General features: G+C 41.4%; 1 protein-coding gene across 4 annotated transcripts in view; it reads left to right on the top strand.

Annotated features, from left to right (window-relative positions):
• Positions 1-2,169: 2,169 nt before the first annotated feature.
• ASTN1 (astrotactin 1) overlaps positions 2,170-16,440 on the top strand; it is a 281,624-nt gene continuing 267,353 nt past the window's right edge. For 2 of the 4 annotated variants that reach the window (XM_070396324.1, XM_070396323.1), the window contains exon 1: positions 2,172-2,753. In XM_070396324.1, coding sequence (XP_070252425.1) covers positions 2,471-2,753 — 283 coding nt within the window. In that variant the 5' untranslated portion in view covers positions 2,172-2,470. Of the gene's footprint in view, positions 2,754-16,440 lie in introns of all 4 variants that reach the window. The other 2 variants (XM_070396322.1, XM_070396326.1) reach the window with 2 other exon arrangements.

The following is a 16,440-nucleotide window of genomic DNA, read 5'->3' as shown; positions in this document are numbered from 1 at the left end:
AGATAAGCACAGAATACTAAAATCAATTTATCAGAAAATCAACCCCAAATGGTTCACTTGGGTTTTCTAAAATGATTCAAGACACTTCAGAAAATTAGAGAGATTTCAAAAAAATTGATTACATGCTACTCAAAAGCAGATATTTTTTCCCCCTAGTATTTGTCCATGCCTAGCCTAATGCCCAGCATATGGTACGTTTGCATATGTTTACTGAATGAGTTATGATGACCCACAGAACCCAATGATAATTCATGGATGCTCTACCATAACCACATAGTGGAAAGAGTACTAAGGAAAAAATATGAGTTATCTCTACCCCTTCTCAGCAGATTGATCTTGGGTAGATCACCCAATTATTTCACTGGCCTCAATTTCCTCATCTGTTAAACAAAAGACTGGATTAATAGGTGATCTGGCCATTTCTCACTATTTCTCACATTTTAGGAATAAGTGTGTTTTCTTGGCATTTACCCTAATTTTTCAATGATAAATCTTATGCCGAAACCAGTTTGGCTCAGTGGATAGAGCATCGGCCTGCGGATTGAAGGGTCCCAGGTTCGATTTCGGTCAAGGGCATGTACTTGGGTTGCGGGCATGTCCCAGTGGGAGATGTGCAGGAGGCGGCTGATTGATGTTTCTCTCTCATCGATGTTTCTAACTCTCTATCTCTCTCCCTTCCTCTCTGTAAAAAAATCAATAAAATATATTTTAAAAAATGATAAATCTTATATAACTAGGTTTAATATTACTTTTTATGCTAGTGAGAGTAGGGAAAAGGTATCATGGAGTCTTTCTCTACCTCCTTGGGGAACAATGAAGTTGAGGAAGAGTTTTAGAAAGGTCATTAGCTGATAAATCTGCTTTGCAGGAGCTTGCAATGCTACATGGTAATATACCTCTGGGTTAGTTCCCAGATACAGCAGATTCAGACTTGCAATAAAGTTTTTCTTTTTCTTTTTTGAGGTAATCATGGCTCATTTTCTCTATTCCCATCCATCAATTAGAGTGACTTTGTTAAATATATGGCAAAGCTTTTTTTTTTTTTAAGGACATGCTTTTACATATGCCAATAAATTGATACCAGAAAGAATAAGAATGAAATTGTTTCTAAAATGGGGGTCCTCTTTGAAGAGTGTGGTCCAAAAAATTCCTAGGAAGTAAGAATTACCTGTAACAGCCTTATATCACTAGTATTTAAGTCAGCATTGAATCAATGATGGTGGAGGGGCATACCTTTCAAAAAGTTGTTGGTTATCATGTGAAAGTTCTGTTAGAGATCAGATTCCAGCACACATAAATGTCATTTTCTACCACTGTTTATTGCATAAGGTCATCACTTTAAGGCAACACTCCCAGCACTGATGGAAACAAAACTTATATGTATTTTTGTTGTTATTGTTGTTTTTATCTGTTCCGTTCTACTCTTTGATTGGGCTGGGCTTGTCTTGGCCCCTACCCAAGGATATCCCTTTATTCCTTTTCCATTTGTTCAGAGTGCTTGGAAACTTTAGTTCGTCTCCTGTTCTTCCAATTCCATTCACTTTACTGGATTCTCTAAAATTAAAGGGTCAACATTTATTAGAGCACCCCCCCCCAAGTCATCTTTACTAGTATATTGGTTATAACAGATAACATTTATAACAGAAATGAAACAAATGATGGGTGAGTCCTGGGGAGAGAGAAGTTGCAAATGAAAGTTCTGGTCTCCTGCTCACTGTGCGCAGTAGATTGGCTTTGCTCTTTGTTGTTCATATCTACCTCTCCATCTATATTTATCTAAATAACTAACATTTTCTTTAACTATTTCTGCAAAGTTAGTGTTGAGTAAAAAATACACAGTGCGTTTATCCCGGCATCGGCTTATCCGGTATACAGGTCCAACTAGTGGTTTAAACAAGACAGAATGGGGCCACCTATGTCCACAAAACAACTGGTGGTAACCCCTCCCACCACCACCCCCACCACCACCTCCACCACTTGCTCTGAATAAGCACCTTGCGTGTTTGTGCCCTTCTCAGCCATCTGGATGGTGTTGCTAGAGGGGAGATTTTAGACCCATTTCTAAAAATGCCTTGCTGGTAGTTGATGGCCAAGAGTCAGCTCCTCCTGAGGGAGGCAAAGGAGGAGAAAGGCTTGGGCACAGGCAGCCTGCTGGGGACTGACCTGCTCCCCTAGAATCCTAGGCTCCCTTCCTCCCCCTGTCCTTCCTTCCCGTGTTCTCCTCTCCTTCCCCCTCCTTTTTCCCTTCCCCAGATTAGCAGCTCTGAGAAACAAAGGACGCGAGTTCTCCAGGCATCAGCGCCCAAGCCCCGCGCGGCAAGCAGCCTCCGGTGGGGGAAACCTGGGCTCCCCCGCGGCGCGTCCCCTCCCGACCGCCCCCGCCTCCCGCGCGCGCCCGCTCGCGCCCTCCCCGCTCGCCTCGCGTCCTCCCCCACCTTCGCGGCGCTGGGAGGAAGGCGCCCGGCTCAAGATGGCTTTAGTCGGGCTCTGCGCCCTGCTCGCCTGCTGCTGGGGGCCGGCGGTGGTGCTGGCCACGGCAGCGGGCGACGCGGATCCCTCCAAGGAGCTGGAGTGCAAGCTCAAAAGCATCACGGTGTCGGCGCTGCCCTTCCTGCGCGAGAACGACCTGAGCATCATGCACAGCCCCTCGGCCTCTGAGCCGAAGCTCCTCTTCTCGGTGCGCAACGACTTCCCGGGAGAAATGGTCGTGGTGGACGACCTGGAGAACACGGAGCTGCCCTACTTCGTGCTGGGTGAGTCCCGGGGAACGTCGTGGCGGCCTGAGGCGCTGGCCGGGCACCCCCACCCCCCACATTGGCTCGCTCTACCCACCCACAGGCCGGCGACCTCCCCTCCCCCACTCCCACCTCGCTGGATCCTCCCCCTACCAAGCGTTCTCCACACCCACTTGCAGGCTAGCGCCTCAGTGCACCTGGCTTCTTCCCACATCCTACCTGGACGCTGGGCCCTCAACCTCCCTCAGCTGCCCTGACTCAAAGGAACAGGTTGCCAGTCTCTCAGAAACCTCTCCCAGCCCTGACCTCCCAGCTCTCATTCAGGAGCACATGGACAGCACTTATGTGCCGCTACCAGCGCAGCTACCATAAGCCTTTCTCCGGACTGCCTGGCCACATGCTCAGTCCTTCCCTTCACACCCCTTGGATACTCCACCCGCAGCATTTCCTAGGGGAGTAGGAGACAGGCATCCCTTTGTCACCTTGCCAGGCATGTGCAGGCCACCTTGCACTGGCTGGATCTCTGGTCTTCACTTTTTGAGAGCTCCTTTCTGTCACCAGGTACTGACTGAAACTCTTTGGCCTTCCTTCAGAACACTCAAGTTTCTCATACCCCTGGTGTCCATCCTGGCATGTCCTACCTTCATACCTACATATATAACAGCCATGTCCACATCTCCATGCCACCTCACAATTCCATGGATAAAGAAGTCATCCAGCCGAACTCCATTGATACTGGCATCCTCTTTATTCTCCAGGACACCTTAGATAGGCCTAGACATTCCTGCATACCTGGCTCCCCAGCAAGAGGCTTCTCCTTCCTTCCTTTGTCTGTTTACATATCTCTCTTGGTGCCTCTGTTTTAATTTTCCTAGGCCACACAACTCCTTCAGGTACTGGAAACTCTACCTCACTTCTAATCCCCAACCCCCTCTCCACTTCCAAGTTGCAAAGGTCTCTGCAGCAACTTTGCAGAGGTTCATGTGACTTCGTTTAACCAGAATTTCCTTCACTTTTCCATGCGCACGTGCAGCTCTCACCCTGCGCACGTGTAGCTCTCTACTATGCAATCCATTTCTTTAGGGATGGTGTAAGTCGTTCTTATTTTGCCCAGGAGAGAATTCAGAGATAACCACAAGTGAGTCTCTAGATTCAAAAACAAATAATGCAAATGTTTAGGAGACTGTTTTAGCTACTTAATGCCCTACCAACTAGGGCTCACTTTGCAGGGACATGGCCTCCTGATGGCCACATGTAGGTTAGAGCTACAAGTAGAATGTTATTCAACATCTTCTCATGCTCTTTCTTCACAAGAGATATCTTCACACTGAACACATCAAGAAGTGGGTGAGTAAATCTTCACTTCCCACCCATGTGGAAGAGCTATTTCTGAAATTGCCTGGCCTTTGAAAAGTTGGTTTACAGTTCCTGGAGTGCCGCTCAGGCAACCCTATTAAGAACACCTACGCTCTTGATGGCATTATTTATTTTTGCATTAAAAATGTACTCATAAGATAATGAGAACTAGGGACTGACTGGGAATAATGTAGACATTGGTGGATATGCTGCTCATTACAGTGTGCAATTGCTGGTTATTCAGTGGATGTAAATTTCATGCCAAAGTCCTGCTGATATGCAAGTACAATCTGTTCATCATAGTGCATAAGAATGAGTATAGGGAGTTATGTGTTTCTAAAGAGCCTGTTTTTTGGGCTTCACATGCAGTGTTTACTGTGTTGAAAGGGACATGAGTGATACATGAAAAAAGGGAGATTAGACTAGCAAATATTCAAAATTCCACTTCCTTTTTTTGCAGAATCCCAAAGCTAGGGCCTAAAACCATGATGTGCCTATTAGGATCCAGTGTGCACAGCAAAAGCCCAGATGTTAAAGAATGGGTTTCCTGCACCTCTGTGCAAAGCTGCCCACTGCAGCACCCTGCTGGAGTTGCTATGGTAACCTCCTGCAACTTGGCATTTATACACAGGAACAGACGCTCTCTCTCTTACTTTAGAGCCAGATGCACTTGCTAAATGCATTGATTGTCCACCACCCTCCCAGCCAATTGGGGGGGAGGGGTGGTATTAGAATCAGAGATGAGCTGGTACCTGTTCCTTTTGGCCCAGTATTCCCAGGGGAGTTGGAGTGAATCTCTCCTTGAGTGGTGGGGCAAAGCTGGGCAGAAAGGGAAAGGAATCCAAATTCATGGAATGTAGACTCAAGTGTAGTTGCTTTTGAAGTTAACTTTTGTGGACCTGGATCCTGCCACTTATAGCCAATAGTAAGGGCTGTGGTGACTTAGATTTTGAGCTTTCCTTACTTGTATCTCTGGAACCTAGTTTGCTTGTATCCCCTGGAAAAAAAATCCGAATTAGTCAATCCTGGGAATTTATTGCGCACTTACTTGCTGGGCACTATTAAGACATAGGAGTTAATTAAACAACTAAAAGATTCCCACCCTCCGGTCTTCTCTAGTCAGTGGAAACACAGACTGAGATGCTGTAAGAGCTGCAAGTAAGAACACCTGATTGTGTGTATAGGAAGGTTGAGGAAGGAGATACTTGCATGATTAGGTTAGACACCATGAAGGCATGAGCTTGACTAGGGCCCTTGACCAAAATCAGACCCTTTGGCTTCCTTTCATCTCCAGGATCAAGTTCTGCCACTTCAGTGAGGCAGACGAGGGTCTTCTTTCAGCTGCAACCAGCTTCTCCAGCCTTACTCCTTCAAGCCTGCTATGGCCTTTCAGGACTCTCTCAAGACTTGGCACATGCTGTTCCTTCTGCCCAGAATGCTTTCCCTGCCTTCTCCACTTGGCAGTCAGTCATCCATTCTTCTTCTAAACCTGCGCCCATGTCACATCTCTATGAAGCCTTCCCTCCCCTCCAAAGCAGTCTTTGTCCACTTCTGTGCTCTATGCGTGGATTAAACAACACAGATGATCGGAATTAAAGGCAGATTTGATTTGGTTTGGCTTGGGATAAGGTGAAGCCATTTGACATCATGGAAAACAGCTGCGTAAAGGATGGTGGTGGGCGTGAAGGCGGGAATGGCGTGTGTATGGCGGGGATGGAGATCAGCCTGTGGTAGGAGAGCGGGAGGATGGCACCTGGCTCCGTGGAGTGGGGCGTGGTTCTCCCCGATAAAACCAGGCTGGGAGGCTGATGACGCAGAACGCGGGGCAGCCGACTCCCAGCGGCCGTTGCGGCAGCACCGACGCCATCTTTCTTGTCGGATAATCCGGAGCGGGCCGCGGAGGAAGGCGTGGCGGAGGCTCCTGTTGTCCGAGGTAAGGTTGGCAAACTGTGGTGCTAGGGGCATATGCGACTTCCAGGTGTGCTTTGCTTGGCTACATCGTTGTAAAGTGTTTTGAATCTGAACGTTTTCAGTCGAGGCAGGCTGTGCTTCTCACAAACACGGGCTGCCCCGTGGCCGGGCCTGTCCTTGGTGGCACTTGGGCTGGCCGGCAGGGCTGAGTGAGGTAGCCCACACCTCTGCCTCAGCAGTGCTGTACAACTCCCTACGCAGTGGTTCGCAACCTTCTGGCCCTTTAAATACAGTTCCGCATGTTGTGACCCAACCATAAAATTATTTTCGTTGCTACTTCCTAACTGTCATGTTGCTACTGTTATGAATCGTCATGTAAATATCTGATATGCGGGATGGTCTTAGGCGACCCTTGTGAAAGGGTCGTTTGACCGCCGAAGGGGTCGCGACCCACAGGTTGAGAACCGCTGCCCTACAGCCTCATACGAGAACTGTAATTTCGCGTTTAAGATATTTAGATACATAAGCCCTCTGCCCCTCTCAGGAGAATGTAAAAGTTTGTCCGGGTTAGTCAGGGAACGTCTCCTGTGTCAGCCTCACTGTTGTACCTCGGTTTTCAAAACAGCGCTCACTCCCGTGTTGGGGCCACGTTTGATTGCGAGACCACTGGCTGGCCTGCAGGGTGGCCTCCACACGCGAGGGCGATTTCTGTGCTGTGACAGGGCATCACGGACCGTCTTATTACTACGAGAAAGGGCTGCGCCTCCGCTTCAGCCCCAGCTACCGAGCTTGCGCATGCGTGAAGCTGAGTGAGGGACGCTTGCTCTCGGCCTTGGGGCTGAGCCTCAGCTGTCAGGGTTTGATGGGAGAAGGTCCTCCTGAAGATAAATCAGCCCGCAGAGCTGTCGTGCGTCCCCACAAGGAAGGAACAGTCCAGTGTGGTGGTTAAAAGAACAGGCGTTGAAGACAGATCCGGTGTCAGCTCCCGGCTTTTCCACGTATTCCAATGGAGGAGAAGAGGAAGGGTCCGAGAAGTTGAGTAACTTAGGGTCACATAGCTAACAGGTGAGGGACCCATCACTCAGACTCAGGTCAGTTCGCATTTAAGGCTTTCTCTCAGTTACTGTTTCATAGGCCTTAATTGGATGAAAGGAGTCCTGGCAACGGTTAGAACAGGGAAAGCACACTCACCTGATTTGGATAGAGGAGTCCCTTTGAATATCTTTGCCCACGGAGTGATTGCTCACACAAACCTTAATGCAGCACAGGTGTGTAAGTATCGAGAAATACCTAAGTTAGTCTACTTCCCTCTGCAGAATTGGGGAGTTCTTATCTTATTTGCCTTTTCCGCGTTTGGGTAGCCATGTTCCATGGTGTGTTAGCACCCACAGTTGTGATATGTGGGTGAAGTCGCCGTGTCCAGTGCTCTTCTTAGAAGGGCCCATGGAAATGCAAACTGGGAATCCAGGGAGGATGCTCCACTGTCAAATGGAGTCATTCCGGAGTTGCTGTCGTTCTAGCTCCTTCCGCAAGGCACTGACCTTGGTATTCGGTGGCCTTGTTCTTGGAACCCACTGTCAGAGGCCAGTGCAGGTGCAGAGGAGCAGTTACCCAGCTTTCCCATTGGCTTTGAATGTAATATCAGACAGAGTCTTACTTAGTGGTGAGCTTTAGCTTAACAGGAAGCATCCCTAGCATTCTTTTTCACCCATCTCTCCATTTGAAAAGAATCTTTACAGTTTGTTTTCCCTCCTTTGTTCTCAGCTACAGTGAGCTGCCTAGGTTAACAATACTGGTAAACAAATTTGTATAGAGTGCCAGCCCATCAAGACAAGGGAGGATGAATGGTAGCAATCTTCACTGAGGGTCTGCAGAACTTAAAATCACTCATACTAGCAGAATGCACTAATTCATAGTGTTATTATTTTATGGTTTCTCTACAGAAATGTAGATTTTTTACATCAAAGGAATTTTGAATGCGGGAGTGATGAATTTTACAACAATTCAAATGCTCTTCTAGATATACTGATAAATGACTTAAATTCAAGTCATTGGCATTTTTCAAGGAAAAATGAAATACAAGCTTAATTTCTTAGGGAAAATTAAGGACCTGTTTTATAGAGCTTATGTCTTCCGTCCTCCCTCCCTCCCTCTCTGTTTTCCTTCCTCTCTTCCACTCTTTTCCTTTCTTCCTCTTTCCTCCTTCCTTCCTTACCTTCTTTTTACGAATGTAATTAAACCAATCTTAGATTAAGGCCAGTTCACAAGAAGAAAACTTGGCACCTTTTCAGCAGGAAAATGCCAAGTCTTTATTTCTTCCCCTTTACACCAAGTTCAAATATATACATACAGATGGCAGAAAAATCACTATATTGAGCAAGTTAATCTCCCAGGACAAGTTAAGGCTTATGGTAATTTCTCATGTACCACAATTCAGCATCTATCACCCTATTTTTATTACAAATATGGAATAGTCATTTTCTAATCACATTCAGTTTAAAACTGTGAGAAAAAAAAAAAACAAAGCACCTCTATTGATCCCTAGGTTCCCAAGGAACCAAATTTGGAAAAAGTAAATCGTTGCCAATGGTGATCTAAATTGACATGGCAACTTTTGTAAACAATTTGGCATTGTAAATAAAGTTGAAAGCATGCATGCCTTATAACCCAGCAATTCCACTTCTAGGTGTTTATTATACTGGAATTCTTACATGTGTACACAAGAATATTTGTAGCAACATTGTTGGTCACAGCAAAGCGTGGAAACAACCTAATGTCCATTAACAGGAGTCTGGACATGTACATGGTGTTACTGTCATCCAATGAAACATCATTCAGCCATGAAAATAAATGAGCTGTAGCCACATATACCAACATGGATACATGTCACACTGTCATGTTAAATGAGGATAAGCTACTATCTGAAAAATACATACAGTACAATTTCATTTATATAAAATTCAAAACAACAAGACATTGTTCAAAGACATCCAAACGTGGCAAATTTTTATGAAAAGCAAGGAAGCAAGAAATGCAAAATAAAGGATGGCGTTATGTGTGGTGGAAATGGAAGATGATGTGAAGGGGAGGGAAAGAAGAGGGACTTCAAACATTCTGGCAGTTTTTTGATTTTGCTTTTTAAAAAAAATTTTTTTTATAAGTTTCAGATTTACAGAAAAATTACAAAGATAGTACAAAGAGTTCCCATAGACCCCAAATCCAGTTTCTCCCTTTATAAACATTTTACGTTTAGTATGATACATTTGTTACAATTAAAGAACCAATATTGATATATTATGAATAATTAAGTCCATGCTTTATTCAGATTTCCTTAGTTTTTACCTGATATCCTTTTTTTTAAAAAAATATATATTTTATTGATTTCAGAGAGGAAGGGAGAGATAGAAACATCAATGATGAGAGAGAATCATTGATTGGCTGCCTCCTGCACGCCCCCTACTGGGTATCAAGCCTGCAACTAGGCATGTGCCCCTGACAGGAATTGAACCCAGGACCCTTCAGTCCACAGGCCGATGCTCTATCCACTGAGCCAAACCAGCTAGGGCTACCTGATGTCCTTTTTTTGTTGTTCCAAGATCCCATCTAGTATACCACATTAGTTGGTTAGCACCTCTTCTTAGGAGTGACTTGCCTGTGACCGTTTCTCAGGCTTGATTTGATGACCTTGACAGTTTTGAGGAGTTCTGGTCAGGTATTAAAGTCACTCTTTCCCTCTTTGTCCACACTGTACTTTTTGAAGGATATTATTATGTGTAGTCCATACCAAAGGAATGGGGAGTTAAGGTCTACCTTTTTAAAAAAGCATCTACATAACTTATATTGAATTATTCTACATGAGAGAATTATCTATTATCCCCCACTAATTTATTTATGTAATCATTTATTTGTATCATGTGGACTCATGAATATTTATTTTATATTTTGGATTATAACCCAATACTACTTTATAGATTTCAATGCTCACACTGTTCCAGCTTTGGCTAATGGCAGTTCTTTCCGTTGACTTCTGTGTCTCTGTGACAGACCCTCATTAGTGTGAGTTTTTGTTTTTTAGAGCACTTTGTTACTGTGGATCAGGACAGGCTGCCCCAGGTTACTTTGTATATTGCCTGCCCAGGTCCTAGAACCAGCTGTTTCTCCAAAGGGCCCTGATTCTTTTAATTGATGAATAGTATTAGAAACCAGATCAGGGGTGGTGGTGGTGTTTCTAGGCTCCCCCAACTGACAGAACAAGGAAATATGTGTGTGTGTACTAACTCATACACATACCTATAAATATTTCTATATGTAACCATCTGTATATAGAGTAAGACAAACATTAGTTCATACTGATATCTCCAGCTCTAATCTGTTATCTAATTATCATGACCTAATTTTCATTATCTAACGTATTGTTTAATTCATGAATCATACTAGCCTCCTCCCCTTGCTCTGCTCATTCCAACAGTGAGAAATTTGGTTCTCACTACCTTCCATCTGTTTATTCTATTGTTCAATTCCCCTATGCATCTATAGCAGTATCAGAATTGTTTGCCCATTCCCCATGAGCAAAACTTTATTAGAGTGCAATTCTTACGTACAATCCTGCTCTTAAGGACAGGGATATGTTCTGAGAAGTGTGCCTTTAGTCCTTGTGTGAACATCCTAGAGTGCACGCACACCAACCTAGATGGTTTAGCCCAGTGGTTCTCAACCTTCCTAATGCCGCAACCCTTTAATACAGTTCCTCATGTTGTGGTCACCGCCAACCATAAAATTATTTTCGTTGCTACTTCATAACTGTAATTTTGCTACTGTTATGAATCATAATGTAAATATCTGATATGCAGGATGTATTTTCATTGTTACAAATTGAACAATTAAAGCATAGTGATTAATCACAAAAACAATATGTAATTATATATGTGTTTTCCGATGGTCTTAGGTGACCCCTGTGAAAGGGTCGTTCGACCCTCAAAGGGGTCGTGACCCACAGGTTGAGAACCGCTGGTCTAGCCTATGACACTCTTAGGCTATGTGATAGAGCCTGTTGCTCTGTAGGGGAGGAAAATAATTTTCCCTTTATCTTTCTGGATTCTTGGCTGTGACCTCCCTTTAATAAAAGACAGATTGACCTGAGAAAAACAAAAATTTAATAACATTTGTACCTTCTGTCAGCTCTATATTTTTGAGATCCATTTATGTCACTCTTACTATTTATACCGATTCATATGCTTATCTGTATTGTTTTATTGAAGCTCTGTAGTTTTAATAATTGGTAGGACTAGTCACTCTTTGCTACTATTCTTTTTTGGAGTTCTAGCCATTTATTTTCATGTAAACTTTCCAAGAAATTTGTCTAGTTCTAAAAAAAAGCCAACAAACAAGCAAAAATAAACAACAAAAAAGCAAGAATAACAAAAACGTGTTATTTTATTCAAATCCTGTTAAAATTTTAAATTAAGGAATAATCTATTTCTTACGATATTTAGTTTTTCTGTTTAAGAAGCAGTACATTTGTATTTGTTGAAGTCTTTTAGTCTGCCTTTTAGTAGAGTTTTAAAGGAATATATTTTTTCTCATGCAGTGCTTGTATGTTTATTGCTAGATTTAATTTTAGGTATTTTATTTTTTGTGATATTGTAAAAGGAGTATATTCTTTTTATAGATATATTCTAAATGATTACAGTTTGTGTATATGAAAGCTGTTGATGTTTATGTGTTAATTTTCAAACCCGCTATCTACTGAGTCCTCTAGCTCTCAGTATGCTTCAGTTGGTGCTCTTGGATATTTTAGTTATGCAGACATATCATATGCAAATACCATTTTATATCTTCCACTCAAGTGTTTATACTTCTAATTTTATTCTCTTGTCTAATTACACTGGTAGTAACTCCAGTACAATGTCAAATACGAATGTGATGACGTGGATTATTGTATTTTCCTGACTTAATGGTAACAAACCTGCTGTCTTGATATTATGAGAATGGATTTTGGGTTAAAAGAGATAAAAAGTATCATGTTAAATAAGAATTTCGTGTTTTTTGTTACCAAAAATTATTTTTTAATTAAAAATATTTTTTTCAATATTTATAATCATATTTAGATTTCTTAAAAGGATGAATTGTATAAGTAGATTTCTAGTATTGAACTTTGCATTCCTGAAACAACCCTCACTAGGTAAATGATGAATTATTTCTGCAATATGCTGTTGGATTCTGTTGTATTAATATTTTGCATCAATATTTCTATGTGAAGGTAGCCTTATTGTGTGTGTGTGTGTGTGTGTGTATATGTATATATCTGTGTGTGTGTGTGTGTATCTTTGTCAGGATTTGGTAATAATTTTACATTTACTTCCTAAAAATAATTTTCAAGCTTTTCTTCTTTGTTTCCTCTGGATAATTAAAATAGCATTGAAATTACCTACAGAGTGTATAATCTCAGCCACTGCACTACCCACTGTGGTGCATGGAATGGCTGAATTCAGAACTGGTTCCTTAGTAAGCAATGAGCCACTAAATCAGACAGGATCATAGGAAATTCTTTCCAGAGAAAATGGTCTACATTGAGATTAAAGGATAATGGGCTTAGTTGGGTAAGCATGGGGGTTCTGAGTTTTGGGGATAAATTATGAGCTCTAGTCTAAGGAAGCAGGGAGTAGAAGGCATAAAAACCAAAATGTGTGAAAGGATGCAAGAAATAGTCAAGCATTTACACTTTGCGTAAGACCTTGCCTCATACTTCACCTTAAAAATTGAAACTAGCAGACATAATTTGTACACACCCTCAACTTCCAAACTTGTAGACCTACCTCCAACATTCATTCTTACCTTTTCATCTCCAACTGCCAATACTTTATAAAATTCAACAATACTATATTCAAAATAGTATTATTACATATAATCAACATGTAATTATTAATGAAACATTTTAAATTCTTTTTGTTCTGTCTTCTAAATCTAGGGTGTATTTTATACCTATAGTGCATCTCAGCTGACTAGCCACATTTCAAGTGTTCAGTAGCCACATGTGGCTGCTGGCTACTGTATTGGATAGCACAGATAAGTAATTGTAAACAAACTTACCAGTTTGATTCCTGGTCAGGGCACATACCTGGGTTATGGGCTCAATCTCTAGTAGGGGGCATGCAGGAGGCAGCTGATAGATGTTTCTTTCTCCTCCTCCCTTTATTTCTCTCTAAAGTCAATAAAAATATATTTATAAAAGGAACTTCCCAGTGCCTTGAAACTACAACTAATACCCAAACAGTTTAAAATCACTCGTGGCAACTTGCGTAGTTTTCTGAAGCCAACTTCAGTGCCTTATAGAGAGGAGGTACTCAAAGTTTATTTTTCTAATTACGTTATTTTTGTTCGCTCAATTCAATTTCTATACTTATGTAGATATGGTCAGAATGCCTCATTGTAGTAATGACTCATTTTGTTAGTCATGAAACAAAATATTCCATGTATTTTATACTTTGTTTCTCAGAAATGAGAACTATTTTAAGAATGTGTTTTTACATAAGAAATTTGTAGTTTGAAGGATATATTCATTCATAGCACTCTCGGGGGATAGTAACAGCATCTATTAAGGCAGACGTGACCCTGTGAACCATCTCTGGGCATGTTCTGCACAACTGTCTAATATCCATTCATTGGTGTGTTTCTAATGAGAGTTTAAGTAAAATAAAAAAAATACTCTAATAAGAATTGATTTATAGTTTATTTCACATTTTATCCCTTATATAGTTCAAAAATATACTTTGAAAAGTAATGGAAATTGATTTTGATTAGTATACTATGTTTTATCAAGGCCAACTTTGAAAAAAGAACTTCAAAGAAATATAGACAGCATTAAAAATAAATATTTTATTGCTGAAAAAAAAAGAATGTGTTTTTATAAGATTTGCTAAAATTTTTCATCACACAATAGTTTTTTTTTCCTTCTGCCAATACTATTTGAGTAGCTGCTAAGTACTGGTCATAATAGTAGGCTCTGGGGATATTACCAGAAATAAAAAAATATACAACTCTGTCTTCACAGTATCAAGAATTCTTCCTCTTCTGGGGCCTCACTGTGTCTATCATTTCTCTCTTCTAGATATTTACTTTTCTTTCCCCTTCTTTTTCCTAGACCTTTCCCTGCAGCCTATAGATATATATTCATGTTTCTCCTATCTTAAAAAGACTGTTCGCTTACCTGTGTATACCTCTTAGCCAGCACCTTATCTCTCCCTGTTCACAGTGGCTTTTGACTTCTTGTCTACTTCACTGCAATGAGGTTGCCTTTGACCCCCAATGTTAAGTCTAAGGAACACTTTTTTTAAAAAAAAAAATATTTTTATTGATTTTAGAGAGAGGAAGGGAGAGGGGGAGAGAGATAGAAACATCAATGATGAGAGAGAATCGTTGATCAGCCACCTCTTGCATGCCCCCCTACTGGGGATTGAGCCCACAACCCGGGCATGTGCCCTTGACTGAAATCGAACCCGGACCCTTCAGTCTGCAATTGGACGCTCTATCCGCTGAGCCAAACCAGCTAGGGCTCTAAGGAACACTCTTATCTCATCTTAAAGGCACACTGTGGCATTTGCCACTGCTGATCTTCCTTGAAATTGTCTCCTCCTTTCCTTGGGTAATGCACAACCTCTTCAAGGTAAGAGGATACTTTGTAAAACTGAAAGAAATCAAATGTGGCCGGGCATAAAAATAGAGTCCTCCCCAAATCAGTGGGTGGCACCTTCAAAAGCCTCGTTATTTCCCATCTTGTGATACTGTATTGACGCACAGGACCTGCTGGAGAGTGCTCAGGATTCCCAGTAAGGCATGGAAGGTACTCCAGGATGCGGTTCCTATTTCTGTAGCACCATCTCAAATTAACCTCATATTAGTTAGAACTTTTCCATTGCAAGTAAGAGAACACTTAACCATCTGATGTACATGATAAAAGGGATTCATAGGCTCAGGTCAGTGAAAGTGGTTGTCAGGCTTACTTGTATGAGGGCTCCAACTATGTATCTCTGCAGTTCTCATGACTTTGGCCCCCTCTGTGTGTGGCCTACATCTCAATACCAAATATTGAGCCTCTAGTACTTGTCTTCTTAGTAATCTTAAATGACAGAATGGGAAGAACACATAAAACATTTGCACTACAAGCTGAAGAGTGATTGTTCGAGTTACCAGCTGAATTATCTGCTGTTGTCTTATAACCACAATTTTTGCTTGAAAAAACAACTCGAAAGAATAAGCAAACTGCATTTATTCAGATTTGTGTATTTGGCCAATGTGTTCTTGAAAAGGAACATAGCGAGCTTCAAAAACAGTTGACAATATTTGTACCTAATGATAAAATCCAGGCTTTCAAGAGAAAAAAATTGAATATTACAAAAACTTATAAATGCCACAGTGAGCTTGACAGCTTTCCAATACTTACAGATGTTTCTCATGAGACCAGTAAAGATATTAAATGAAGGAGAGTTGTTGAAATTGTATAATGAAATGTGCCAACATTTGGAACATTTGTAAATCCATGAGACAATATTTTCAAAATGACTAGTGCATGATATTTCAAAACCATGCATCAGTAAAATAAAAAAGGTACATTCAGCCTAAGCTGGCTTGGCTCAGTGGATAGAGCATTGGCCTTGCGGACTTAAGGGTACCAGGTTTGATTCCAGTCAAGGGCACATGCCCGGGTAGTGGACTCGATCCCTGAATCAGTGATTTTCTCTCATCATTGATGTCTTTTTCTCTCTCCCTTCCTCTCTGAAGTCAAAAAATATATTTGAAAAAAAATAAAAAAGGTACATTCAAATTTCAAATGGATAATGGATTTTAATGAAGAGTATACAAAATGTTCACTGTATGGTTTCTGTTTCCACATTGCCACTCCCATTTAAGAGATTGCAACTTAATGAGTTTTGGTGTAGTATCAAAGAATATCCACACTTTTCTGAAATGGCTACTAAAATTCTTCTCTCTTGTAATGTTATCTCTGTGAGGCAGGATTTTCTTCATGGACCTCAGCCAAAATCTAGTCAATGCAGAAGCAGAGATGAGAATCTAGCTGTCATTCATTAAGCTGGGTATTTGAGAGCTGTAAAACTAAAAGACAGGTAACTCTTCTCATTAGTTGTTTTATCATAAAAATATTTTTTCCATAAAATATATGGTTCATGTGAATACATAGTGGATTTCTTATTATGGTTTTTAAATAAAATGAATTAAATATTTAAAACATTTTTCAGTTCTGGCTTCAAATATGGTAAACATTGATAGATATAGCCCACATAACTAAAAGCTACTTGTGATTCTCAATAATTTTTAAGAATGAAATGGGTTGCTGAGACCAAAAAGTTTGAGAACCTCTGACCTAGGTTGCGTGGCACTTCACCCCCATGGGGCCTGACCCTATATTTCAGAAAGAATCAAC

The sequence above is a fragment of the Myotis yumanensis genome, unplaced genomic scaffold, assembly GCF_028538775.1.
Source record: "Myotis yumanensis isolate MYYU_CA2020_CCGP unplaced genomic scaffold, mMyoYum1.0.hap1 SCAF_17, whole genome shotgun sequence".
Taxonomy (NCBI): Eukaryota; Metazoa; Chordata; class Mammalia; order Chiroptera; family Vespertilionidae; genus Myotis; species Myotis yumanensis.
Note: the sequence above shows the minus strand (reverse complement) of the source record. Positions and strands in the feature narration are given on the sequence as shown.